Source organism: Plectropomus leopardus, chromosome 18 (genome assembly GCF_008729295.1).
Source record: "Plectropomus leopardus isolate mb chromosome 18, YSFRI_Pleo_2.0, whole genome shotgun sequence".
Lineage (NCBI taxonomy): Eukaryota > Metazoa > Chordata > Actinopteri > Perciformes > Serranidae > Plectropomus > Plectropomus leopardus.
Window position 1 is genome coordinate 14377855 of NC_056480.1, and position 26587 is coordinate 14404441.

At 40.7% G+C, this 26587-nt stretch overlaps 1 protein-coding gene across 1 annotated transcript in view; it reads right to left on the reverse strand.

Moving 5' to 3' along the window:
- The window catches only part of adgrb2 (adhesion G protein-coupled receptor B2), a 243880-nt gene that overhangs the window by 28389 nt on the left and 188904 nt on the right, over positions 1-26587 (reverse strand). Inside the window, exons 18-27 of the mRNA XM_042506819.1 lie at positions 23390-23493; positions 22966-23068; positions 22321-22471; positions 18391-18460; positions 16286-16352; positions 11934-12019; positions 10138-10236; positions 6331-6430; positions 3946-4017; positions 1553-1645 (exon numbers count right to left, since the gene is read on the reverse strand). Of these exons, the coding sequence (XP_042362753.1) occupies positions 1553-1645; positions 3946-4017; positions 6331-6430; positions 10138-10236; positions 11934-12019; positions 16286-16352; positions 18391-18460; positions 22321-22471; positions 22966-23068; positions 23390-23493 (945 nt within the window). The remainder of the gene's footprint in view (positions 1-1552; positions 1646-3945; positions 4018-6330; positions 6431-10137; positions 10237-11933; positions 12020-16285; positions 16353-18390; positions 18461-22320; positions 22472-22965; positions 23069-23389; positions 23494-26587) is intronic.

A 26587-nucleotide genomic window follows, 5' to 3' on the forward strand; every position in this document is an offset into this window, starting at 1 on the left:
TGAATTCAGCAAGAACGCCTGAGTTTAATTATGATGGCGATATAGCCTTACTGTGCACCTTTACCAAATTATCCATCACAATTAATATTCTCAAGGTTATGGTGTCGTTCACTTAACAGCCCTTCATGCATTTATGCAAGATTTCTTCAAAGTCATCCACATTTACAAACAAAATTAAAGGGGACCTAATATAATTTTCCTTTTTTTTCTATTATTTCTATAATTTTACAATGTTGGATGTTCATATTAAACATGGCTAAAGTTTTAAATAATTGTACATATAAGTAATTCCCGTGAGCAAAAACCTCAGGCTTTAGACTGTTCTGCTCTTTTCTTTCTCTACTTTTTTACATGTCCGGTTGTGACGATTTTGGTTTAGAGTCTAATTGTTAATTTTTCACATTTGTAAGTGCTGCTGCTCCCCTAGCTGCAGTGATGGTGCTGAGACACCGTGATACATAAGAATCAGAAATGCTGACCAATCAGTGCAGAATGGGATTTTCAGGAGGGCGGCTTTAATAGATAAGCACTAAAACTGAGGTGTTCTAGCACAGACAGTATGATGAACATGAAGTGTTTTTTGATCATTAAAACATGTAAACATGTTCTCGTAGAAGCCCAAAATACAGTCTGAAGCTGAAAATGAGCATAATAGGTCCCCTACAAAGGTTTGCCAGCTGCCTTCTTTTATAGTGCATTAGTTGGCATAGCAACAAGCTCTGTGTATAATAACAATACGTTTTACCGAAAATTAAATAAGCACAGTTAGACTGTAAATGTTCCTCTTGGTTATGAAAACAGAGACAGAGAATGTGTCATAATGGGTTCCCCGAGCAGAATGATGGCTCCAAAGTTTAATCTTGATAACCTCAGAGGGGCGTTCATAAAGCCATAATCGTTACCGCAAACAGGTCTGAGGGAGAAATAAAGGGAATAGAGTTGTGAGAGTCGCTCGTGCTCTCATAGTAGCAGTGTGACCGTATTGACATTGGCACGGCAGTTCAAGTCTGTATGATTTATCACACTATTAGCCACATTTGGAACACGTACAATAACCTTATCGGAGCTCTGTGCTCTTCAAATAAAGAGGAAGAAGTTTAGGTTAAAAGTAAATAAAAGTGCTGAAGTGTGTGTTTTAGAAATACAGGAAATGCTGTGGGCAACATACACTGAGATTGTCAAAAATGCATTGACATTAATTTTAGCAGGATATTGTTAGAGAAATTTGAAGACAACTTTTCATGTCCAGCTATATATATGGCACAATATGAAGTTTCCGGCTGGGGAAAGAAATTGCATCTCTTCAGGGAGTGATATCAACCATTTTTGGAAAATAAAATGTGGAGATGCATAATGTATTAACAATAATGAATTCCTGTCAGGGAAAAAATGGTTAAGGAAAAAAGAGAGCGAGGTATGACTTTGAGCACTTCAATAATGGCAATCATGCTTCTTGTTATTGGAGCTGAAGCCTGCAGAAAGCTCCAGCCTGGTTAATGTCGGTCCTGTGGCTAATGGATTGCAACGTGGGATGAAATGGAATGCTATTCACCATGATCTGCACCTGTCCATTCTTGCAGGAGTCTGGTGAGTTTTCGCTGTCGTCTTTACATCCCCCCATCCTACAGCGCACCGCATCCTGCACCTGAAGGAATAAGGGATGGGGGAGAGGAAGGATGGATACAGAGAGGAAAAAGGGAAGGAAAGGATGATGAAGGAGAGGAAGGGAGGATGCAAAGGAAAGAAGTTAGTGGAGGAACTTCTACTTAAGTTAGTTTGGCAAATGCTGGAGCATTGGGGAACTTACTCCCTCAGACATTTTATATTCTCCGTCTATATCGCTGCAATGACAGATGTTCAGTGAATACTAAATTATGTGAAAATGGCAAAGTAAACGGAAAAGCTATGTTCTTCACAAAGTAGCTCAGCTTGTAGCTTATGTAACAGTCAGAGGATTGGTACAGAAAGCACACAGCAACTCTTCAAAGTGGCCTATTTGAGCCTTGTGAGATCAGCAGCGCTCGGCCCAAATTAAAACCAACAGCACGGTATATAGATGTTCTGACCCATGGGCCTTTTCCAGTGTCATATTGTTTTTCTTTATCCTCCCACAAGCCATACACACAAACACAAACACAAACACACACACACACACACACACACACACACACACACACACACACACACCATCCCAGCGTCCAAGAGGACTTCTTGTAACACAGCTTAAATCAAATGGATCTCTGCATTATGTTTCACAGCTAACACTGAGATTCTCCCCCCCATCGGGCTCTGTATTATAGATACCCTGGTTACTTGCTGAGGAGCAACATCATTTCTCAACGTTGCCGCTGTCAAATCCCATAAGAATCTCATGGGTGGAAACAAGAGTGCTCGTGTAAGAAGTGGTGCAAGAGTGAACGAGAGCATCTTCCCTCTCGCTGGGTGGTCTCATCTGTGTGTGTGCAGCTACAAATGGAGAGGATTGGAGTAGAATCCATGTCTGATTAATACTGCATGGGCAAGGGTACTGCCTCCATTGTTTCCTTCCATCCGTCTCCTCTCTTTATGTCCATACTCATCCTCGGTGGCATTTATTCTCGTTCCTGTGTGTTGGCAGTGCAGCTCATTCTGACTTCAAAGTGAAGAGCCCCCTCTCTGTGTCCATACCTCTCTCTCCACCTTCCTCTCTATTTCCTCCTCCCCTACCATCATCCCCTGCTTCGCTCTTGAATTATGTTTTCTTCTCCCACAGATCTCTGCATGCAATTTGTCTTCCACCCTCCTTCCTCTCCTACGTCTCTGCTCGCTTAACGAAGTCCCTCCCTCACTGTTCCTCACAATGCACCTCTTCCTCACAACTCTCCTCTCCTGCTGCCTCCTAATCACAACACCTCACAACGGCGCACATGTTCATCTGCTGCCTTTCTCCCTGACTGATCTCAGCAGGCCGCCTGTGCCGCCACCGTCGCCGCTGTCCTTTCATTCTCCACCGCACCCTTACACTCAGCTGGCGCTATCGTGGAGCGCTACATGGCAGCGAGACGCCGGTACGTTTTGTGTCTGTACTTAACTTCAGAAAACATCCCACTTTGTGCTGCTTTCCCTCTTGTTTTGCACCGTAATGTTTTCCTCATTCTCCCACTTGTTCCTCTCCTTCCTCCCTCCCTTTGGTATGGCTCTCCCCTCTGCCTGTTGTTCAGCAGCTACGGAGGATTTACACGGGGGATTTTCATACATTTACAATAAATAATTCCTGGATTTACTGTACCCTGATCCCTGCCGCTTTTGTGATATTGATTTAATGCAGCTAAGCATTCCAAGCATTTAAGAATTCACTTACACTATGCAGTGCATTCAATATCATAATGATCTCTAGGATATAGGCACGGCTGTGTGTGGCGTACACACATAAGCAACACAATTACAGTTATGGAGAACCAATGACATTGTAAATCCATTAATTCGAGCGAGAAAAATTAATGTGTGTGCGTGTAAATATCCGTCTCAAGGGCATGATGACATGTATGTGCACAATAGGTTTGAAATTCAGCATCCCAGGGGGGCACTGCAAAGCCTGTGGCAAAAAGGCACTAGGGGGTATTAGTTAGGGACTTATCGTCTTATTCCATACAGCATCTTAGTAAGCTCCTTAAAGCAGCCTTGGATCAGTCGGACAATGCTTCACTATCTTACTGCATTATGGAGAAGAAGCGCCACAACATCTGACATAAATACTGTGCTAATCCCTCTCATGTCTGACTCGCCTGTGTTCTGCCGTGACCTCAGACTGACCTGGAAACTGATGTGACATTTGCGAACACAAATCCCACCTGTCGAAGGGAGTAAGTGTTGCTGCGGTCACTTTGTTGGTGCTGAATTATAAATTTATTATATCAACATGTCTGGAATCTGCACAGCTGCTTAGTGAAAGGAGACCTCACTTACCTCTCGGCGCATTGCACAGTGGACGGTGATGATGACAAAACCTTGAACAGAGTCAAAGACAGCAAAGAGGACCTGAAGGAGACAAGATACATTTGCTTGTGAATGATTGCACCTTTTTATGTTGCAGTGGTTACCATATCTTTTTAAACCAGGTACTTAAAAAAAAATACCTGGCCGTTTATTGGATGAATCGTTGATAATCACAGAAGCCCAAAGCCAGTCAGGAGAAGAGCTAAAACATCTTTTACTACTAATACATGCCTTCAGTGCCGTTATTTGCTCTTCTTTCAGTGAAGAAATACTCTACAGCTCAGTTAACTGATACTAATGTATCATTAATTCCAACCCCTTTAGGAGCCACCATTGTTATAGTGAAATAACACTTGCATGCTTTAGGCAAATCAGGGTTGTCTTGCATGTCTCGCCGCATCTGGAAACTCTCAGACAGCTTTGACTGTTGCATGGCTTATTTCTCACATCAGATGTTTTTAGAAAAAAAAATTAAAAACTTAAAAATTCATGAACTATTTCCTAGAGCTTTAAGAATTAGTCAATTAAGCAAGTGAATCAAAAGACTTTTTTATCTTTCAAGGAAAAATGCCAATGAACTGGTTTTAGCTTCTTTAATGTTGGTTGGACAAACTGAAGATGTCACTTTTGGCTCTGGATAAGCTTTTTTGAAAATATTCAGACTCTTTTTTAACTAAGAGATTTATCGATAAATCACAAGGGCATCATCATGCCCATGATGCTGCCAGTTCTGGTAAGTAACATGACCCCTCGGATTCAAAAACGCAGCTTTGAGTCATACAAACCTAGACCTCGCCTGTGGCTGCCAGTAGCTCCCCACAGGACGCTGACTGGTCAGAACCACTGTGATTTAAACAAAAATGCTTTACTTGAAGCTTGCTGAGATGAATTTTCATGAAATCTCGTGATCCCGTAATTCTTGTCTCATTTTGTGATATACTAAGAATCCGGTTGTTGTGCAAGGTAACCCTTTGTTAGTCATTTTTGTTTTCCACCCCCTAATACGTACTCCTCCCACAACACCCCTGCAAACATTACATCTGTCACATAGGATGTGAACTAATTCAGCAGCACTGACAGTTTTCCCTACAGAAGAGGCATTCTAATGTGGGAAAGGCAACCTCTCCTCACCACAAAAAGCCTTAAGCTCACAGCTGCTTACATGTTACACACTGATTTTGGTTCTTTTGGCCTGAAGGTTGAGTTGTGTCAAACTGTGTTGAGGGGCTGAGATGTATCAGAATTTCTCTTTGAGCAGTTTACAATGACAAATCTCTCCATCATTGCTCTGACTGTCAGCTATTTCTGACTTCAGTGAACCTGGAAAACTTACCGGGCCAGAAAGTGTGTTGTTTTACTATGACAACCAGCAACCCTGAGGTGTCATTACCATTCTCAGCTGTGGTATGATTGTGAAATTAAACATTTAGCATCTCTATATGAGGACTTTTTTCTCTTTTGATACAGTCGAAAATGTAGCAAATATAAATGTTGCCTTATTTTTTGTTTTTTGATGTGGTGAAAATCGAAAGGTCAAAAGTGCTTGGTAAAAAAGAGGAATAAATCTTGTGACGTGCTGCTGCACCCACTTTGCAAACCACTGTATATATTATCATATCTGGAATTACTGCAATACTAAGGTAAAATAAGTCAGTAATCATTAGAGAAACACTGATATGGGAATAAAATAAGTTAGCTAAGTCATATATATATATTTCATAATTAATCATCACTGCGGTTCATGCTTTCATTCATAGACTGTGTCCCTGCACATGATCTGGACATATATGTGTGATCCTTGTTTTTTACTTCTACAATGACGATCCTTTTTTTTTCTTGAGAGGAGTTGCACTTTTGATGATAAACAGCATTTCAGAGCTTATTTCCATGATGCACCACATGACTTACAGCAGTGGTTCCAAACTAGTGGGTCATGGTTCAAAAGTGGGTTGCACAAGTGACTCATGAATGTGACAAGATTGGAAAAAAAACCACTTCATTTTGAAGAGCAGCCCTACAGACTGTTTTTGGTATTATTTGACCTATTAACATGCTGTGCCTTTGCAGTGTCACTGGTCTTAAAGCATTAATATGCACTTTATTGGTTGCAGTGCTATTTATTTACTAAGTTTGAAGTAATTGCACTTTATTCTTGCATTATGTTTTATTTTATTATGTTCTAAGCCCAGGTTTTGTTTAGATTTTGTGAAATGTAAATGAATATGTCATTATCTATCTTAGGTAAGGACACTGTAACAAATGACTAAAACGAAATCTGGACCCCTGGGCTGGACCAGCTGGGAACCACTGACTTACAGTTTGTGAGCTTCTGCTGGTGTTGCTGAGATACATCACCTGGAAGAGTGTGGAGCGCCGGTCGGTTATGGCCAGCACTGCTGACATCCAGGTTAATGCTAACAGGGGAAGAACCACGCAGGAGCTCCACAGAGATGCCCTGTCAGAGAGAGAAAGAGGGAGGGAGAGAGAAAGGGAGGCAGACACAGAGAGAGGAACAGGAGGGGGTGAAAAGGAACAAGAGGTTCAGTCTTAAACCAGACTAGCCAGCTCTGTTAAGTCACATAACTCCACTTTTTACGTACATACACACTCACACACAGATCAGTCATAGTGGTGGGTATTTTGGAGCTGATTGACACACTGAGGTTTGCATCACACTTAATATTCCGACTGAGAAGTGGAAGATGATGTGTAATCATGTAGATAGTTATGAGACTGACAATTGCTCACAATTACATGGTTGATGCCCACAAAGTGTCATGCTGGTGGACTGTGAGACGATACACAGGGGGCGATCAGAGAGGGGGGAAGACATGCCATTGACAAGTACTGACACGGGGGCTTCTGAGGAATGAGTGTGTGTATGAGTGTGTGGGCATCTGTAACTCTACGGAGTCAGACACCAATTTAAAATGTTCATGCTGTTTGAGCACATATTCCTGGTTTTATAACCGTCAGTCTGACAGACCGACAGCTCTGTCTGGCTACGCTGAGAAATATGCACGTCCCTTTACAGGTGCATGTCCAAAGGCAATGAAGGGAATAGAAAACAGAGTGATAAAGCCAAAGCTGTGGTGTCCTCTTGTTAATGTGTTAAGTGTCCAGCTGTTGTTGACTTTGTTTTTTTTAAATTTTATTTACAATACAACTCAGTAGAGCAACACGAACTGCTTTCATTCTATGTGAAAAGAAAAACTACTACTGCAAGTTCACCTCATCATACATAATAAGTGCTTTTTAATGAAAATTCCCAAGTAATAGTCTGTAAAGCTTTATCAGGACCACCACAGGTATAAATAGAACAGGCTTACTGTATAATAATGCGGCAGAGAATGAAGGAGTGTTTAAATTTCAAAAACATTTAAGTTGAATGCTTTTGTTCTTTTGTTGCTGTTTCAGAGTAAATTATACAAAAATTTCACTTTTGCACAGTATGGATAAGCAGATTATTTAAAGGACCTACCGACGAAACAGTATTCTGTAAGCTACTAATATGTATTCAGCAAAGATGTAGGTGGATCTCAGATCAGCAAAGCTGTGTGAAATAAAGTCAATAATGGCCTCCGTGTTTTCCCAGTGACAACAAGAAAACTGATACAAACTTGTAACTGCAAATAGGCAATCTCATCCCATTAGCGTCCAATCATGCGACAACACAACTAAGACCAGAGTTCCTGCTTTAAACAGAGCTCTCTTCCAAAGTAAACACGAAGCCATAATGAAAGATTTGCACAAGGATATAGTTAAATATGCGTAGGATAGAAGCATAGAACGGGAGGAGGGTCTTTCATTAACAGTCTGGCTGCTCCTTACATGAAACCATGACAACGAACCTCTTGCTAAAAGGGCAAAAATACAGTCTTCAAAAAGATATTGGTCTCTGATCTTTTTCCTTCAACACTATAGTAGAAACTTCTAACATGCCAACACCCAATAGGAGATACTGGTAGGAAGAATCTGAGATAAAATCAAAGACTAGCATACAGAAAAAAAATTGTGGGAAATACATATGATTACCATTCATCTATCTAAGACTCTTTCATTTCTCTTCAGCATTTCATATCATTAATTTGCATGGCATCCCAAAATATCTTTTATGGCAGCACACTGTATATCGGAGGTCTGTGTCGCTGCATGGTTCGGATAATGCGGGCTTGAAAGTGTGGAATAAAGGAAAGAAAATCTTGGAAAAAGAATCTTCCAGAAAATGTGTACTTCTCTTCCATAAAGTTGGGAGTTTTGTGAGGAGTACAATAAAACAAAATTGATTGAGCTGGAGGCCCTCAAAAGACATGGTGAGATGTGTGTGTGTGTTTCTTTGCACTACTTTGCAATATTTAACATTCTCTTGCAACACTTTTGCATTCCTTTGAAACAGTCTGCCTGTAGTGGATAGGGCGAAAATGGATGCGAGCGCACATTTGCATTAAAGATCTCATTTGAAATTAAAGTGTTTTTGCAGCGGTGCTACATTGTCTTTAAACCAGCAGTATTAAGTCATATTTTTTACAAAATGCTGAACATAGCTACTGTTACGTCATCCACTGGCTTGTGAACTCACATTTTGAAGCCTTATGTTTGGCATTTTGGCTGTCGCCATCTGGGTTTTTGCAGCCAGAAGTGACCATATTTGGATGAAAGGGTGGAGCTGTGATGGAGCAAGGAGCCTTGTAGATAGCCTGTCACTTAAATCAGCTGTGCCCTTTATAATGTGTAACTTCATAAATGGGGAAATAGAGACCAAAACTTTTTTGTACCAGGGTGTACACGTTTACTTCTGCTATTACATTGGCTTCATTTTCAGCCCTGGAGGTTGCTACTTGGTATCATTTAACTTGTTGCAAATATATGTTAGTTTTGTGATTTTTCTCTCATAAAGAACACTTGTTTCTGTGTTTCTCTACAGTATGCACACCCGAGTGAGTCATCTCGTTATTGCTGCATTTGTAACCTACAGAAGGTAACAAACATGCATTGTTAATGAATGAGCTTTAGTATTAGCTACTATGATTTAAGAATTATTTTGAGTTTGCTTTCACAAATGAAAACATAACAATGCCTAGCTAAAAGTAATTTGTTTTTAGCTGATCCATACTGGGCCATTGCGCTTGGAGCAGCTGAGCGAAAACAGACATACAGCTCAGAGGGACTGGAAGAAGATATGTATTGCAATAGAACACTGAACATATTGCGAGTGAACACACACACACAAATATCTTGTTGTGACCCTCTGGGGGCTTTGTAGACTTAAAATTGTGGCAAATCTATTCTGAGTTTTGGTTGTTTAAATTGGACTTAGTACTTGGAGTTTCAAAAACACTGGACTGCAGCATGTTTTGTCAGACCTTTCAAACACCTCACACCATGATGTTATGTTGATTTGCCAAATCTTCCTCCACAGCCAAAAAAGACAACTATTGTCACAGTCTGTGTAGCACTCTGCTAAATTAGACATGCTGTGAAAATTCTAAGAAATGCTCCAAACAGAAAGATTTAAATACCAGAAGCTTGGTATGTTTGACATCTTAAGTACTTCACCATTTTTTTTCTCATTCCTCTGTTAATCTCCATCCGAAATATAATGTGTTGACTGTGGCAACCAGTTTAAGGTGGTAGAACCGAGATGACAGCTTACCACATTAGATATTATAATAGAGCCAAAACGTTTAGCAACATGGATACAGCAGCACATTTTATAATGCAACACATTTTGCATTATTTCTGACATTGTACTGCCCTGATGTGTTAAACCTCTGCAATACTGCACAATAAACTAGTTAAAACAAACTCTAAAAATATAGCACAAACACTGTCTGACACAGGTCAGGTTTTCTCAGTACGACCTGAGGAAAATCCACTTTGGATCAAAACATGCTCTCATTAAATAGTGGCGGCTCGCAGTGCAGGTGCTTTGCCTTTCATTAGTTTGTTTTTTTTTATCCAGACAAGTCTGAATGTCATCCTGCATCATTACTGACAGCCAGGAATTAAAAGGATGGAGGAGAGAGAGAGAGAGAGAGAGAGAGAGTGAGAGAGAGAGAGAGAGAGCGAGAGAGAGAGAGAGGATGATGGAGAGAAAGAGACACAAAGAGAGACAGAGAAATGGGGGACAGAGAAAAAATAGAAAGATGAAGATGGACTAACATGGCGCTGCTGGCAGTTGAGCTGGACAGAGCGGTGCTCGAGATCACGCCACACTTGGAGCATTTCAGGAGCAGTCGGCTACGCGCCTCCGCTGGGACACTTTGGGACATGTGCACACAGACACACACATACACACAACCATGTGGGGAGGAGAGGAGGGGGAGTGGGGGGTTGAGGGAGGATGTGTGGAAACACAAGTTCCAGTAATGGCAACAGGTGAATGTGCAGTTGCAAAAAAAAAAAAAAGAACCAAAAGAAAAGGAGAAAAAGTGGACACAACAAAGAGAAGGAGGGGGGAAAGAAAAAAAGGGGAGGGGAGGGAGAAAAGAAAGAAAGGCAAATTAAAACCAGATCTTAAAAAAGTAGCAGCAATGAATAACAGTCAGAATACAAAGATTGATTCAGAGCAAGTGGAGAGAAAGTGAGAGACGGACATTGCAGTGTTACAGCGGAATAATGTGGATTAACAGATTACAGTGACACAGACAGGAAATACACAACCCATTGTATTCCACTGCCAGTGTATGTATGCAGGGTTGTGCACAGTGGAGTTTTATCAGGGTGCAAAAGAAGAAAAAAGGCTGTGGCTGTTTACTTACAGTTGACTACTCAGATGGAGAGAAACAGTGTGTGTTCGTGTGTATGTGTGTGTTTATATATATTGCAAGTGGAGAATGATGGGGCCATGCACGGGCTATGCTACATTAGCGTCCCATCACAGCTCATTGCCTTAGTGCCAGCCACATCCCCACGGCTTCATAAGGAAATGCATTACGCTAATGACAGCCTGTCCTGTTAGCAACACGGCTGTGTGAGGGAGCTCTCTGATATGTGTGCGCTTCTAAACACACACATCTTAGAGGGAAAGTGCGGAATTCTCAGATAACACCAGGGACCAGGGACTCTGTTTGTTTGTGTGTGTAGGTGTGTTTGTACACATCAACTGATGTAATCTCAGCGGCATCAAAGGGTAACAAAAGCTAATCAACCCCCCAGAGAGCCAATCTGTAATATTAACCCTTGCAGCGAAACACAAATTATCAATTTCAATTTGTGCAGTAGACAGACATTGGAGGAAATGTAAACCAGGGAGAAAAAAAAACAATGGAATCAATATGGAAATGAAAACATGGATTTGGCTGCGAGAGCCGGGGAAATCTCCACTCATAGGATTAGTAAAGATGATGAACGACCCCCTGCTGCTTTAATACAGTAATGTGGTAGGCGGATGCAAATGCATGCATGTCTCATGTGTATGCATACATCATGTGTGTGCATGTCTGAAAGAATAACGGATTTCAAGAGTGCATAAGACTTCACCCACATAAACCTGGTGTTTACACTATGTAATTAGGTTTCCGTCTGCCATTGATTCTCATATCCACCATATTCATCTATGTCACATAATACTGAGAATACTAGATGTGGAGGCGATAGTGAAGTGCTGATAGATTTCACAGAGCAACAGAACATAACAGATGTCTTGTCAGTTTGTTGCCAAATTGGACTGCATTTTTGGATTCTTTTTCATGGGAGGCACAGGTGCACAAATAGGTGTGTGCTCAGAGACCCTTGAAAGCAGTTCGAGTTAGTTGCCATGAAAATATTGTCTCCCAAGTTTGTGTCAGACAGAGGGTAAGATTTATTTAATGCGGCAAATTTGTAGTTAGTTTCCACCAAGAATTGAGTGTTTGGATGTGTAGGAGGCGTGTGCGGATGTCTTTTGTGTGTTTGTGTTTGTGTGTGTGTGTGTGTGTTTGTGTGTGAGGTGCAGTGGGTTTGGGAAGTGAACTTACCCCGCTCGTTGCTTTTTAGACTTGTCTGAGATGCCGTCTCGAGACATGAGCTTGTTAAACACCACAATTCCAATAAGCATATTCACCTGAGAGACAGAGGGCAGTAATTAGGATTAAGTTCATACATTATATGGTAGTTTTTCTATATTTTTCTCTCAGTGTTTCAGCTGATTGAAGATGACTTTTTGATTGTCTCAGAGAAACAAATCTGAAAGTGACAGTGCCTATGCTGACAAGCTCCCAGGCTGACTTGCTCCTATGCAGGAGGAGCCTTAACTCGTACACATATTTGTGATGCCACGTGCCTTAAACTGGTAGTGAACTCAAATCTAACCAGACTGTAACATTATGACGTCAAATTAATGCTTCTTTTGTACACAATCAGCTTTACATTTGGCAAATGACCCATACATTTTATGAATTAGAAACATTTTCTGCAGATACTATTTACACTGAGAGTCCATGGCCAATGTGGCTATTCACTCCTGACCGTATATTCATGGATGTCCCAGGAACACCGAAATATGATGTTCACAGCTATTCTGATAAAGTCTATGAACACAGTATTTCTTCTCCTCAGATACAACATTTGAGTTGTTAAATCTGAGAATTGTTTGTAGCAGTAAAAATCCCAACCACCAGTGGCAGTACTGAGTGAAACATTGTTAAGCAGCACTCATTCAGTTAAGGTAGCCTGTGAGGTTTGCTTGTAAACAAACAGAAGTTGCGTTTATGTTCTCACCAAAATGCACAGTCTGTAGCCTTTACGTGTCGAAAGTATTTTGGTCCTGGCATGACATCAGTTGTTTCCTTTATGCTTTATAATTATTCGCTCATTCACAGCGTCCAGTCATGCAGGCGCAGGTCCATGCAGGTGTATAGCATTAACCCCAAACTAACACCATTTACACCAATGCATACGCAGCTTGCAACCGCCCCAATCTTCTTCTTATGTGGTATTTTGTATTGATTTAATTAAGGGATAATGCCTGGCATTATGGACCACTCGAAGGGCATTATTGGTCACTTGCTAAAGAAAACAATTACGACCATTAATTTAAATTTTCATGCATTTTGCAGACAAAATCGTAAGTGTTTCGCAGAGTTTTTGAATAAGACTTGGGAAAACCAATACCATCCCATAAGGTTGATAGGACAAACCTTACATACCATTTGGCAATGGGAGATATTTGTAGTCTGCTCAGCTCATAGAGCCCTGTGGCTCAACAACGAGCCAGAAAGCTAACATTGTGCTGACAAGATTCGAGGTCAATAACATTGCCTATATAAACAGTTAATAGAATTTGACAGTATGTCAAATTCTGTTAACGTTTCTATTAACATTCTATTAACACTCCCCACACATTTAATTGATGTCATAATTCAATGACAAAATTCCAAAACTTTTTATCACTTTTCAAGGACTCATACTTCAAAAAATGTCTTGCCCTACTTGTCCAGTGTTTTTCAAACGTATCAGATTCAAATTCTATTCGAATATAATTTCAGTTGCCTGGCATATATGAAGGGAGAGACAGAACGCAGGGGAAAAAATGAAGAAACATATGGGATGGTAAACGTCACACTTTGACGCATATTTGAGCTACATTATGTGAACAGCTTCAGAAAATAAATTTCATTACACACAACAAAATTCCATGATTTTTCCAAAACTTTCAGTGACTTTGACCAATTTCATGACTTTTTCAGGCCTGGAAAATATGATTATGAAATTCCATGACTTTTTTCCAGGTTTTCAATGACTGTGGGAATCCTGTGTTTAACAACAAGACCAGCCACCTATCCAGCAATGTCACTGTCCCCAAATCAATACGGTTAACAGATAGTTTATCTGGAACTACATAAATCGGTGTCCATTATCAGGAATTAATGGACACCCTGTAGCCAATAAGAATCGAGAATTTTACCCAGACTATGGTAAATAAGATTGTCTTTGAGCTCAATCAAACAGCAGAGCATTTTTTCTGCAAAATCTGATGGCCAATTCCTTCACATTGTTTTCTGACTGATTTATACAACATACAGCACTATTTTTTATCAGTCCCATCTGTGATTTTTCCATTTGTGGTGACTACCTTTAAAACAAAACAAACAAAAAAAAACTTATTGCCTCTCATCCTGGCTTCTCTTACTAATGAGGAGTCCACAGCTAAGCCTGCCAAACATCTGGCCATAGTGACCCAGTGACAAAGATTCTATTAGGCTCACAGATCTGAGCCAAGGCTTGCCACATGTAGACCTCTTCCACTCCGAAAATCCTGCCCATCTGGGAGATTTTCTATGCCGGCGACATACTAATCCTGATTTCCAACATTTATCTGCACTCTTTCTTCCACCCTTTATGGGTTTCCCTGTAGAGTCTCTGTTTGGTTATTCATCTGCTAGTGTTCTTTGGGATGTCAGCGGTGCATTAGCAATGACATTCACGCTCTAGTACATACCTTTACTGTGAATGCAATGAATTCCTATTCTTATCAAGGTCCTAAACTGAATGTCTGCTCTGATTCCCTCCTTCATCTGTCACCAAGAGCAATGTCTGGCTCGGTAGGGAAAATTTTATAGATTCAATGCACGGTTGCTGGAAATCCTAAAAAAAGAGCTGAGTAGTTGAGCAGTTAAAGTCTGACTTTCATGTGGTCAGTCGAATTTCCAGTTTTTTGCAGCTTCTGCAGAAGCCGGATTTTTACTTGAAGCTTTGCTTCATCTACGGTACATCTGGCAGCTTTTACAATTTGCTAAAAACTCTCTCCCCCTCTCTCTCTCTCTCTCTCTGATCTCCTTCCCTCTCATGTGTGTGTTGCTGCTGACAACTACCTACGATGTGCCAGATTGTGAGAGCACAATTGTCATGCCAGTCATGTCTGGCCCCGGCTCTGTGAGTCAGCATCATCCTGCACTGCTATTTGCCCAGGGCCAGGTTCATTAATTAGAGAAGGGTCCTGTGGGAAGGTCTGTGTTTCTCTGCCCGACGTCCCACTCTCATTACAGATGTTTGTTAGAGTGGGGCCCCAGCAACAACACCAGGGGGCCAGGGACCATTACATAGCAGCTGGGGTGTGGAGTTTACATCGACATTGTGGAGACAGAAATGGAGGAGAGCTGGAAACATTCCAAGGATACCCAGACACCAACACACACATATGAGAATAACTGTCCTTTGATTTTACACAATGGCTGTAACCACTGAGCTCCACAGACAGACATTCTTTTATAAAGATGGGTTACTTTTACTATTATAAATGAATGTACAATGGATTGTGTTAGCACCAGCCTTGTGTGTACTTTCTTACTGTGAGTGTGAATGTGCAGGTGGTACTTTGCTGTGTTTTATGACCATGTAACCTTTAAATAATAGTAGTATTTGAAGCCACCACATTATAATAATCATGAATATTCAGCACCATATAATCCTGTGTTCCCTCCAGCTTAAAGAAACTGTCAAACTGCCTCTCACTTGTTAGGAATTTACTTCAATAACATGTATATCACTCTGCACACCTGCGCTGTGTGATCTGCCTTCCTGACATGTACTACACAGTGAGTTTGTAAGCAGCAAGGAGAAGAAAATCCTCATGCATGGGCAGAAACACAACAACAACAACAACAGCAGTGGCAGCAATTACTAAACTAAAGTTCAGTACCCCATCCAGACTTATTAAGCTTATTGATGGAAATATTCACCCAGGGACTCATTTAGGAGAAATTAGCTAATCCTAGAAACAGCCACATACAGTAGCACACAAAAACAAATGATTAAAACACCACTGAGATGCAATCAATGCACTCGATTTTGCTGGAGAACAATATAGAGCTGTATTTTCTTGTGCATTAAAATGTTTGTTTTATAGCAATTGGCAAAGCCAAACAAAAGACACATTATCATGATTGCTGTGTGCACTGTTAGTCACATATTTATGTATGGAAAGAAGTTTTTAAAATAAGAATTTAGCCTTTAATATATTGGGTACAGTGACTCATAATTTGAAAGTACACATAAGAGTGAGAGATTTGGCTGCTGGGTTCAGTCCAGACATGCTGCTCTCCTGGGAAGCTTTTGTGTAATGGAATATGTTTTAGGGGTTTCTGGGCTGACATTTTTAAACTCAAAGATCAAGGTGCTCATCTCATCATTTTGTCATGGACACCTGGGGTGTGTTTGGTCACGTGCGCAGAGGGAGTGAAAAGGCAATGAAAAATCCTCAGAGTTCAGCTGCAGCTGCATTAAAGCCCTTATCTTGGAGGTTAATTTTGAAAAATATTTGTAGAATTATGCAATGTGACCAGTGAGAGGTGGAATCTCTTAAAGAGAGAATATTGTTGGACAGACTCACCAACACAATGACAGCAGCAGGCCCAACGAAAGCATAAAGCAGACCGCCCTCCAAAGACAACCAGCAACTGGAGAGAAAAAAAACAGACTTCAAATGTTTGAAGCACAAAACGCAGCAAAATCACAGAACTGCTGGTGTGTAAACCATCACTTCTCCACACCCAGGTCTCACATTTCACTTTCTGTGAGTGCCAGATACTTCACCACAACAAGTACACAACCAATTAAGGATCACATTTACTTGAATTTCCCTCAGCGAGGGATAGAGCAGTTATTTCTATGGCTGGATAAGTGCCTCTTTCTGTAAATACTGCCCTCAGTGTCAAGCAAATTCATTATGTACATTACCTAAAACACATCCTCGAACTGTAAATGCTGTTGTGAAATTTCATTTGAAAGCTCCCGAGACTTAATGAGTTTAAATGTGTCCTCCAGTGATGTCATCAGAGCACACTAAAACCCCACTGTTGACTTAATTGCAGCTCAATAAAAAGGAAGATGCAAAACACACGGCCCAAAAGCTGATATAGTGTCCTCGTATTAATGAGATGTTAAGTAGCGCAAGAGGGAACGAAGTTGTAAACATCTTTTAAGATGTGTTTTCATTGAATCAATTACACCATTGACTGGATAACAGAGCTTTTTGTGGGTCATTTCTTGTTTAAAGATAAGCCCAACAGTCATTATAAACAGTGCTATTAAATGCTCTGCCCCAATGTAAGCAAAACATCCTTAACAAGCTTTACATATGCCACATGGCTGTCACCTCAATGGGATTAATTTTATAAAAAAAAAAGTGAAGGTGCAAGAAATCTATTTTCTCAATCAGCGTCTTACTTGAGTGAGTCCCACATAAACACAACATTTTTTCCTACGTTATTCCTACTTCCTACAGAATTCTGCATTTGTTATTTTGTCCCTTCTTATCTCCATGGTTTAGTGTGTGGCTCAAGGGAGCTGTATGTGATATTTAGAGCATATCTATGATTCAGAGTCTGGGATGGGATTGTCTGCTATGGATCTTAACAGGTGAAGGTGGCTGAGCCAGCTCGCAGCTAATGGCACTAACTTTATAAACAGCACTTGCAACAGCAACAGTGCTGGCAGAGCTAATGGCGTTAACCAGGGGGAAACAGGAGGTATGCCTCTGCAACCACACCGTCCTAAAATCAGCAGTGACTGCAATATGAACGCAGTGCAAAGCTGCAGCAATTAGCTAGCGAGTGAGATATACTTTATAATCCTGAGTTCCCTCCACCTAACCACACTACTTTACCAGATCCACACAGTGTGACCTCATTCTCAGCTATAATAACGCTCTGAATGTCACACACAGAATCTTTAAAGTGGCTCAGCTGGAAAAAGATGATGTATGTGAACGAATCATGTCTAAACACAACAAGTGTTGCTGATTGCCAATGTTATCCAAACAGTTCTGAGGAGGCAGATTAGCTCAGTTTATGACCATTTCAACTCTTAATGATGTTTTTCCCTAGTTTAACTTGGACTGTTTAGTCATGAATATTTAAAGTTACAGAGAAATTCTTCAGAATTTAAACCTAGTTTTTAAGGGCTTTAATGTGTTTTCAATAGAATCTTGATAACCCCTCTAAAAACGGCTTTAACAACTTTGTCTCGCACCCACTAAATGAACAACATAGATGCGTTTTATCTTTCACCAAGTGCATGCTGGGAGAAGCTTCAGTTCTCCAGTGACAAAGCACAGGAATAAGCAGTTACAGAAACTCGGATGGAGAGATGGATGGAGGAAAACTGATTGTTTTGTTGATATGAATAATGTGAAAAATACATTTAGAGTTTATATATTCAGCTGCTTATAGCAGAGCCTCCACTGAATCAATAACCACCTCTGGTAAGTTATAAAAAATTCTATAAAAACACAAATTTATGAAACAGACTGTAGCTTGAAACCTTTAGGGAAAAACAGAGAGTATGCAGTATTTCAAGCAGCAAAAGAAAAACTTTGGTATTCTTTGAATGGTCAGCAGTGACGGTGATGGATGGTGCTGATATTGAGTGATGATTCTCAACACCTGTCATGATTGGTGTGAGGGACAAAGCAGGGGGTTGGGAAGCGGTACTCACTAGCTGGCTGTGCCATAACCTCTCGCTCTGGTGAAACCCACTGACACTGCTACAACTAGGGCTGGAAGACCTGCAGAGAGAGAGAGAGAGGGAGAGAGATAAAGAGAGAGAGAGAGATCAAAAGGGTGAGACAAAGGATAAAAGGAAGTCTTAATGGGGCGACGAAGCATGTCGGCCAAATAAGATTCTCAAGTGCAAGCGACTCCATATGGCTCTCCCCATTCAAATGCTAAGCAGCCATGCAATAGCACGTAACCTGTGCATATGTGATTGAAACAGACTTAGTGCTCTGCAGGTAAGCCCAAGTCCTCTGCATGTGCTCCCTGACATGAGTCTACCTACAGGCATGAAAACTGGGCTTAGGTCCCAGTTCATGGCATGGATAGAAGCTCTGATTTAGCGTTTCTCATGTACATTAAAGGGACAGTTCACCCAATTTTCCGTCTTATCTGTAGTGCTATTTATCAATAGTTTATCGATAGTTTTGGAGTGAATTGCCAAGTTTATGTTCCATTATATTGGAGAGAAGGCAGACATCTCTATGGCTGATATCGCCAACACTCAGCAGCTCAGACCAAAACAATCTAGACTGATATAAAGCACTACAGGCAAGAGGAAACATACATCTTTTTTTATTTTGGGGTGAACTGTCCCTTTAAGGCTGCCACAGGTGAACAGCAGATGCAACATGTCTCTAAGTAAGTTAACACTATGACTTTGAGAATAAGAGACTAAAAGAGAGTTTAAAAATGTGAGGTATAGCTATGAATGGTCAATAAGTCCTGCATTAATTAGCTAAATCAAGCAGTTCGGGTGTGTCTGCTGTATGTGTGCTTGTGTGTGTGTGTGTGTGTGTGTGTGTGTAAATGAGAGGAAGACAGAGTGAGCGTCATGGAGTGCGTGCCAGAAAAAGAAGGAAATATGCTGGGTCCCGTAATGAGCTTGGCTCTGAAATATTCATGTAATTAACAAAGCTGTGATTATGGCTGCAAATGAAAAGCAATTAGAAAAAGTCACATTAACATTAACAAATAAGATGGTGGGGAGCCAGGCCGGTCCACTAACCAGCATGTGCAAAGTTTCAATTAGACAACAACATAAATCTAATGTGCACCGATATATAATGCGGTAAAACACACACCTATATACTACACGTAAGTACTTTGCTGCTAATCTAACACAGATCCAGTCACACCCCAAATCTCCTGTTTCCATGGCAACTGATTTCAATCACATAATTTGGGGAGAAAATTGCGAAATGGACGTGAGGATGATAAGCTGTTTGATCCCCTCCACTTTGCTCGACTGTTTCATGCATTTCATTTGCGTTTGTAAATGTAGTGCATAATTACATAGCTGCTACTGAAGAAACCCCCTGCCCGTGCACACACACACACACACACACACACACACAGTATCTCTCTATCTGTGACTGTACAACAATCTATACATTCTCCCTCTGTATCAGGTAAGGGCATCAGTAACTTGGGAGATTAGACTGGTGGATCAATATCAAGTAAAATGAACAGTGTTGGTGTGTGTATGTGTGTGTTGCAAAGGTGTTAGTGTATGTGTGTGTCGCAAAGGTGTTAGAAGCTGTGGTTGTAATTTCTAGGGCTATCTCAAAGCATCTTGCCAGTGTTATGCAGATGTTATCATATGTTTTGATTATCCTCAAACATCCCTCGTGCCTGTTGCATCAGGCTGTCGTGCATTGCCAGGACAGCACAATAGGGTGACATAGAGGGTGAATGGAGGTGATGTGCAGCTGAATGGCACAAAGTAGTGAGATTATCTTTACTCCGAATGTCTTTAACGACCCCTTGTGAGTGTGTCCACGTGTAAGATCTAATGAAAACTCATATCGAGCTTTGGTTGTATTAGGTTAAAGGGGACCTATTTTGCTTTTCTTTACTTTTAGTCATACTACATTGTGACATGTTCATATCAAACACGGCCAAAGTTTTCAAATAATAAGGTAAAGGTATGTAAAAGTAATCTCTCTGGGCAAAAACCTCAGACTACAGACTGTTTTTCCATTTTTGAGACATGCTGACGTAAGCTTGCGGCAGATCTCTTTTTGTGTGGTCATCTTCTCCAGGCAGGCTACTGCCAGTTTTTATGTTGTGTAGCCTACACTGCTACATGTAGCTCCACACTAACAGAGGAGAAACATGTAAACTTTGTTGTTGGTCATTTCTCTTCGGTTTCTCATCATATTCCCACTGGAACATGTCCAGTTGTCTTTAGAAGCTTTTACTCTTTTGGGGTTTTTTAAACAGTGAAAAGTGTTGCTTTTCTGCGTCACAGTCATTTCCAAGCTGCCATGATGGTGCAGATATGCCAAGATCCGTAAGATCCTGCAAACAGTAACCAGAGCAGAATGGGCTTTTTTAAGTATTAAAGAGAGATGTGCTAAAACTCAGAGGGTGAATGACACAGAAAATAAAGTGCTTTTTGGCCATTACAGCAAAAATACGAGTGTGAACTGGAAAATGAGCATAATAGGTCCCCTTAAAGATTACATTAGAAACTGTAATGGATGTCTCAGGAAATCGAGTCCTTGACGCAGCAAATAATAGTACACAGCAAAGAAAAATGGGATATAAATGAGAAAAAAGCAAATGAAGGTTATTAAGCATAATGCAGCCAACACTTTGAACACCACAACACAATAATCTGTTACATTTTTATGTTACATGTCATGTTGCTGAAAATATTGTGGTAGAAGGACAGTTCATATGCTCAGTAACAGAAACATAAACTTTTGATGGCAGAAAGTCACATTAGCACATAAGGGTTACAGTGAAATCTACTATGTTGCTAAATATTCTCTTTCAAAATGCAGTAACTAAGGAAATTCAAGCCATTAACACAAAACGCACCTGTAAAAGAGACTGACATTTCACATATTTCACACATTACCATACAAAGTACTTAGCTGTAGATGTTGATGGCTGTTGCCAGACAAATTTTATGAAGTAACTGAGTTTTATGCACTTGGCATTTTCACGCATGCACCGCAATGTACAGTCATACTGTGTTAAAGGGACAGTTCACCCCCAAATCAAAAATGCGTATTTTTTTTCTCTTACCTGTAGTGCTATTTATCAATCGATATTATAATAGTGCGTAAATGTTCATCTACTCATGGACAAGAGGCTCATTTTAGTGACAGGAGATGTAATAATAATAAAAAAAGATTAAATTATAATAACAATAACAACAATAATAATAATAATAACAACTTAATATATATTGCACCTTTAAAAACAGATTTTACAAAGTGCTTTGACATCAAAGGAAAGTAGAAATGGGACACATAGATGGCGACATAACAAGAGAGACTCAAACAGTCCTACTGAATACAAGCAAGAAGAAACTAGGGTAGAATTAGGATAAAAATAAAACCAGAAGACAAATAATGCAAGATGCAGGACGCATAATGTCGACATAAAATAATACAAAGAAATGACCAAAAACAACAACAACAAAAACAATGAAACCGCAAATAAAAGGAAATAAAATTTAAAAAACATAAATTAAAAAGGTAAAATAAATACAAAGTAATAAACATTAATGGTATTCTCTTCGGAGACCTATAACATGAGCTAGCTCAGGTAGGCTAGCAGTATCTAACTATTAGTCAGAATAGTATTGCCTCTGTTTCCCTTTGTACATTGATCAGGTTGATGGGTCTGTGGATTATCTTAAATAACTGGGTCATGATTTCTTGAAAGAGACATTGCTGTTGACTTTTTTTTAAATGCATTTTTTGGTGCTTTGAGCACCACAAGCTGTTTTTTGTAGTTGGGATCAACTGTCCATTTATTTTTTTCAACATTAAAAACTACCTTTTGAGAAAAGGTTACAAGTGTATGACTTCATTTATTACAATTTGTATCATCAAATGAAGACTTGAGCACTCACCCCAGCCGAGGCACAGAAAACGCTTGCGAATGAGTCGCGACCTCATTTTGCCAATGACAGCCAGATAGGACTGCCACGCCTCTGTCAGCACCCAGCAGAAGGACGCCAGGAAGAAGAAATGCAGGAAGGCGGCCGTCACAGTACAGAGGCCCTAAAGAGAAAAGAAAGTCAGGGAAATGGAGAGGGATGAAAACCTTTGGATATATTTTACAAAAAAGTTTTTTTTTAAAAAAAGGTCGTTTTGTGAGAGGTGTCATAATGAATCATCTCTTAGGACTATTCAGCAGAGGAAAATGAAAACTCTGCAAAATAAAGAGGACAAAAGGAAAAAGGGAGTCTGATGAAGCAAATATTGTTTAGAAGAATAGGAGTTCAACCAGGCTCTGCTGTGTTTCTCAGTTTGATCGATACTGACCACTACACAGTGCAGTTGCTTAGTCAGAGTACGTGGAGTGCTGCGTGCCAAGTCAGCCTGCCACTTTGAGAACTCACTGTATGAACACTTTTGTTTCTAGGCATTTATAAAAAGCTTGGCCAGGAGCACTATAACTTGAATAATAAATGTGTTGACTGGGTTTACTGTGGAAATCCAGTTGCAGTGTGTGTGGGAATAGAGTTTTCTCTCTGTGTTTATTTGTGCCTCACCTTGCTAAGCGTTTGAGATTGTCCCACCAAAATCAATAAGTTGGAGGCCAAGATGGAGAGGCAAAAATTCACCAAGATGATGGATCTCTCCGAGCGTATGTACCTACAGAGCAGAGGGAAGAGAAAAAGTGACAGAGACAGAGAGAGGGGACGGACGTGTGAGATAAGTATTAATGACAGATTGACAGACTGAACAACATCTTTTTGGACGTTGGACAGAGTCATTAGCTTGATTTTGCCATCTGTCATGTGTGCTACCAGAAACTAATCACCACCCCCCTGCTGTAGTTGAACCATTTGTTCCTTATTAGGCCTCATTGGAGTTTTGGCACAGCAGAGGACACACACAAACTGCACTTTTTGCGTATTGGTCGGAGTCTGAACATTGAGAAATATCCACCGTTAAATATGTGCTTGTGTGTACCTCCAGAAGGCAGCGTAGATTAGCAGCAGGATGAGCAGAGCAGTGCAGGAGACCCCACAGCCCACCATGAGGGGCACAGAGGGCATGCTGGTAGGACCCATATCCTGAGGACAGAGAAAAGGAAGGGGAGAGGAGGGATGGAGAGGGGGAAGTGAAAATCAATAACTACTGCAAAGCATTATTCCAAACTCTGATGTTTTCTCTTTTCTTGACAAAACAGTATCTACAGCCAAATAACAGTGAAAGTGTTGTTTCATGTGAGCAGAAATATGTTATAGTATTTACATGACAAGCAAGTGGAATGGTCAAATGCAGGCTGAAACCATATACACTGTAATATCCAGAGTCATACACAGGGTCAGCTTGCAAAAAAGATTTACTAGACTACAGTTAAATAGATAAACAGATAACTGTGCCGATGTGTGAAGGGAGAGCAATAACTGATTGGAATAAATCCTGTTAGATTCTTTACCTTCATAGATTAAAGTAATTGCTGGCACACTTCTTGCTTTGCACTTACAGTATCTATTAACTCCTGCACTTCCTTAGTTGTAATCCCTTTGGTAGCCCCTTTTAATTGCTCCTGCTGATTACATGCAATTAAGTCTATTAGATAGAGCTGGATAATAACACATAATTTCACTAATCTGAAAGTTCCTATTTGTTGTCTTGACCACTTTAATGTCACCTTTCCAACTTTTCCAGCATCACCTACAAACCTTGTAATTATAATTATAGTTACAATTTACCATTTTTCACTCTGAGACATGGGAAAATATTAAGGTAACCAACACACTGCCAATGTTGACTGGGAGCCCACTGTGCACCTATTTACACCCACTGCATAATTTCACATGCACAAGGGTAAAAGCACTAGACCATAGCCCATAATTAAGCGATTTAGGTCATGATGTACAGAGGACCTTGGTTTTGCCTCTCTCCTGAGGTGTGCCTTTGAAAGGATGAGGAACAGACAAATGAAGCTGCGTGGAGAGCATACACCCTGCCGGGTCCCAAATGGGCTTAATGTTTGGCCTGCTTTTAAGTTCTCAATCACACAATTTACCTCAATTTACCTCCTAGGGTGGCTAGCCTTCCCTTTCATCCCAGAGATTTATCACTGTACAGACATTCTGCACAAGGTGTCTTTTATAAGCAAATAAAGTAGATACTTGCACACAAAGGCACGTCCAGGCAGATGTGCCAAGTAATTGGAAGTCTGTGTTTAAGCTGCGTGAGTGTTCGTGTGCGTCTATTCAAGATGAGCCGAAGGCAGAGGAGGAGAGAGGACTTTAGAGAGGAAGAAAGAATGCAAACTGAAAAGAAGGAGTAGGAGAGAACTTCAGAGAGAGATGGAGTGGGAAGAGTTAAGGACAACTAAGGGAAAGCAAAGAGTAGGAGGGGGAAGAAATAGATATAGAGAAAAGAAAACGAGAGTCAAAGCGTCTCTTTTAGTGGTTTTCCCTGGCCCATCAAAGGAAGCCAATTTCTCCAGAGGAAAGTGGAATAGGCTGGAATACCAATACAGTGCGCGCACACACTGGGAGGAGAATGGAGGTGAAACATAATCAAAACCGCCTCATAAGAAAGGAGAGACCCATGAAAGAGGGGATATGACAAACATCTGCTTCAGGAAAGTGGAAAGGCCTAGGAGGAGAGTGGGAGACAACAGAGACTCAGTGTGTTTGATATTATGACGAGAGGAAGGTCAAAGGATATGCAGGCATTTGTGTGGTGGTGGAGGATGCATGGGGAATGACAAAAACAAACTCACACACGCGCACACAGACAGACACACACACACACACACACACACACACACACGCCTATTGAATTTTCTTTCCTTACTCTGTATCTTTTAGTTTGTCTCAAATTAGCCGCCAGCTGACAAGTAAGAGAATAAATTACACTCTTACTTGTAATTTACTCAGTATACATCCACAAATTGTCCCCCTGCTCCTCATTGTGTCAATTTGTCTAACAGTGTTTTCTGAATCGGTACTGTTAGGTTGTGAGTGCACGATGAGATTAGGCATCTAATTTCATAATGTGAAAGGAGGAAATTGAAAAAAAGAGAGGAAACATGCAAAGCAGACACACAGATACAACATTTCAGGCCTGAGGCTACAGTGTCACACAAAAAAATGCCCTGCTCTGAATAGGTATAGTGGTTTTATGTGGATGGTTATGTTGTTGTGTTTTGTGTGTGTGCAGTGTGTGTGAGATGAGAGAAAAGGAGAGAGAGAGAGAGAGAGAGAGAGAGAGAGAGAGAGACACACACAGGGGGAGGGGACAGATTAGAGAGAGTGCTGAGGCTCTGCTGTATATGGCCAGGCTCCCCTGGGCAGCTTGGCTACCATGTGATGGAGAAGATAGCTATTTTCAGCTCAGGAAGTTTAACCTACTTATCTTCTCTCACTGACACTCCTCCCTCCACTCCTACCTATCCTGCTACCAGCCTCTTTCCTCCCTCTCTGTGTCTCCCACTCTCCCCCACATCCCCCTACCTTTACCTCTTACTCATTCCTCAGCACTGGGTCCCTACAATTCTCCTTTTTCACTTTATGTCCATCTATGCACCTCACTTCTTATTTTTCATTTACTTTTCCATCCCCCTTTCTATTGAAAGATCATAAAAATTAACAGTGCTGAGATAGAAAAATACCTATTTAAGACTGTTTGCATTGAGTGTGTCTCATTCATTACATCTCTACTCATTGACACAGTGCCCCCCACCCAAAACTGACATCATAAGTCATTTGTACAAGCAGCTTATTATCACCCATATTTGTGTTTAGTGTCGGTGTCGACCTCTAGTGGCCACTGAAAATTTTGACGAGAGCAAGTCAGGTGACATTATATGAAGAGGGGTAGAGTCTGTCATAGGGAGGTGGTCACAGTGAATGAATAGGTTAAGAAACACTCAGGTTTCTGTCCCGTGTGAAAAAGTCAATGTTTAGTTACTTTGGCTTATGTCTATATGTAACAGCACGTTACACACTTAAGGTCCAGCCCGTTCTCGTTCTGAAGTCATCAAATACCGCTACTTTTGCAGTGATTCCGGCGTAAGATGCTAATGCCAAAAGCCACCTTTCATTCTGCATGATATGGCATTAGCTGAGAACACAGCCGGACAGAATCGTTCGCGGGTTTTATGATATGTGCAGCCAGATGACGCATGATATGCAGATGGGGGGC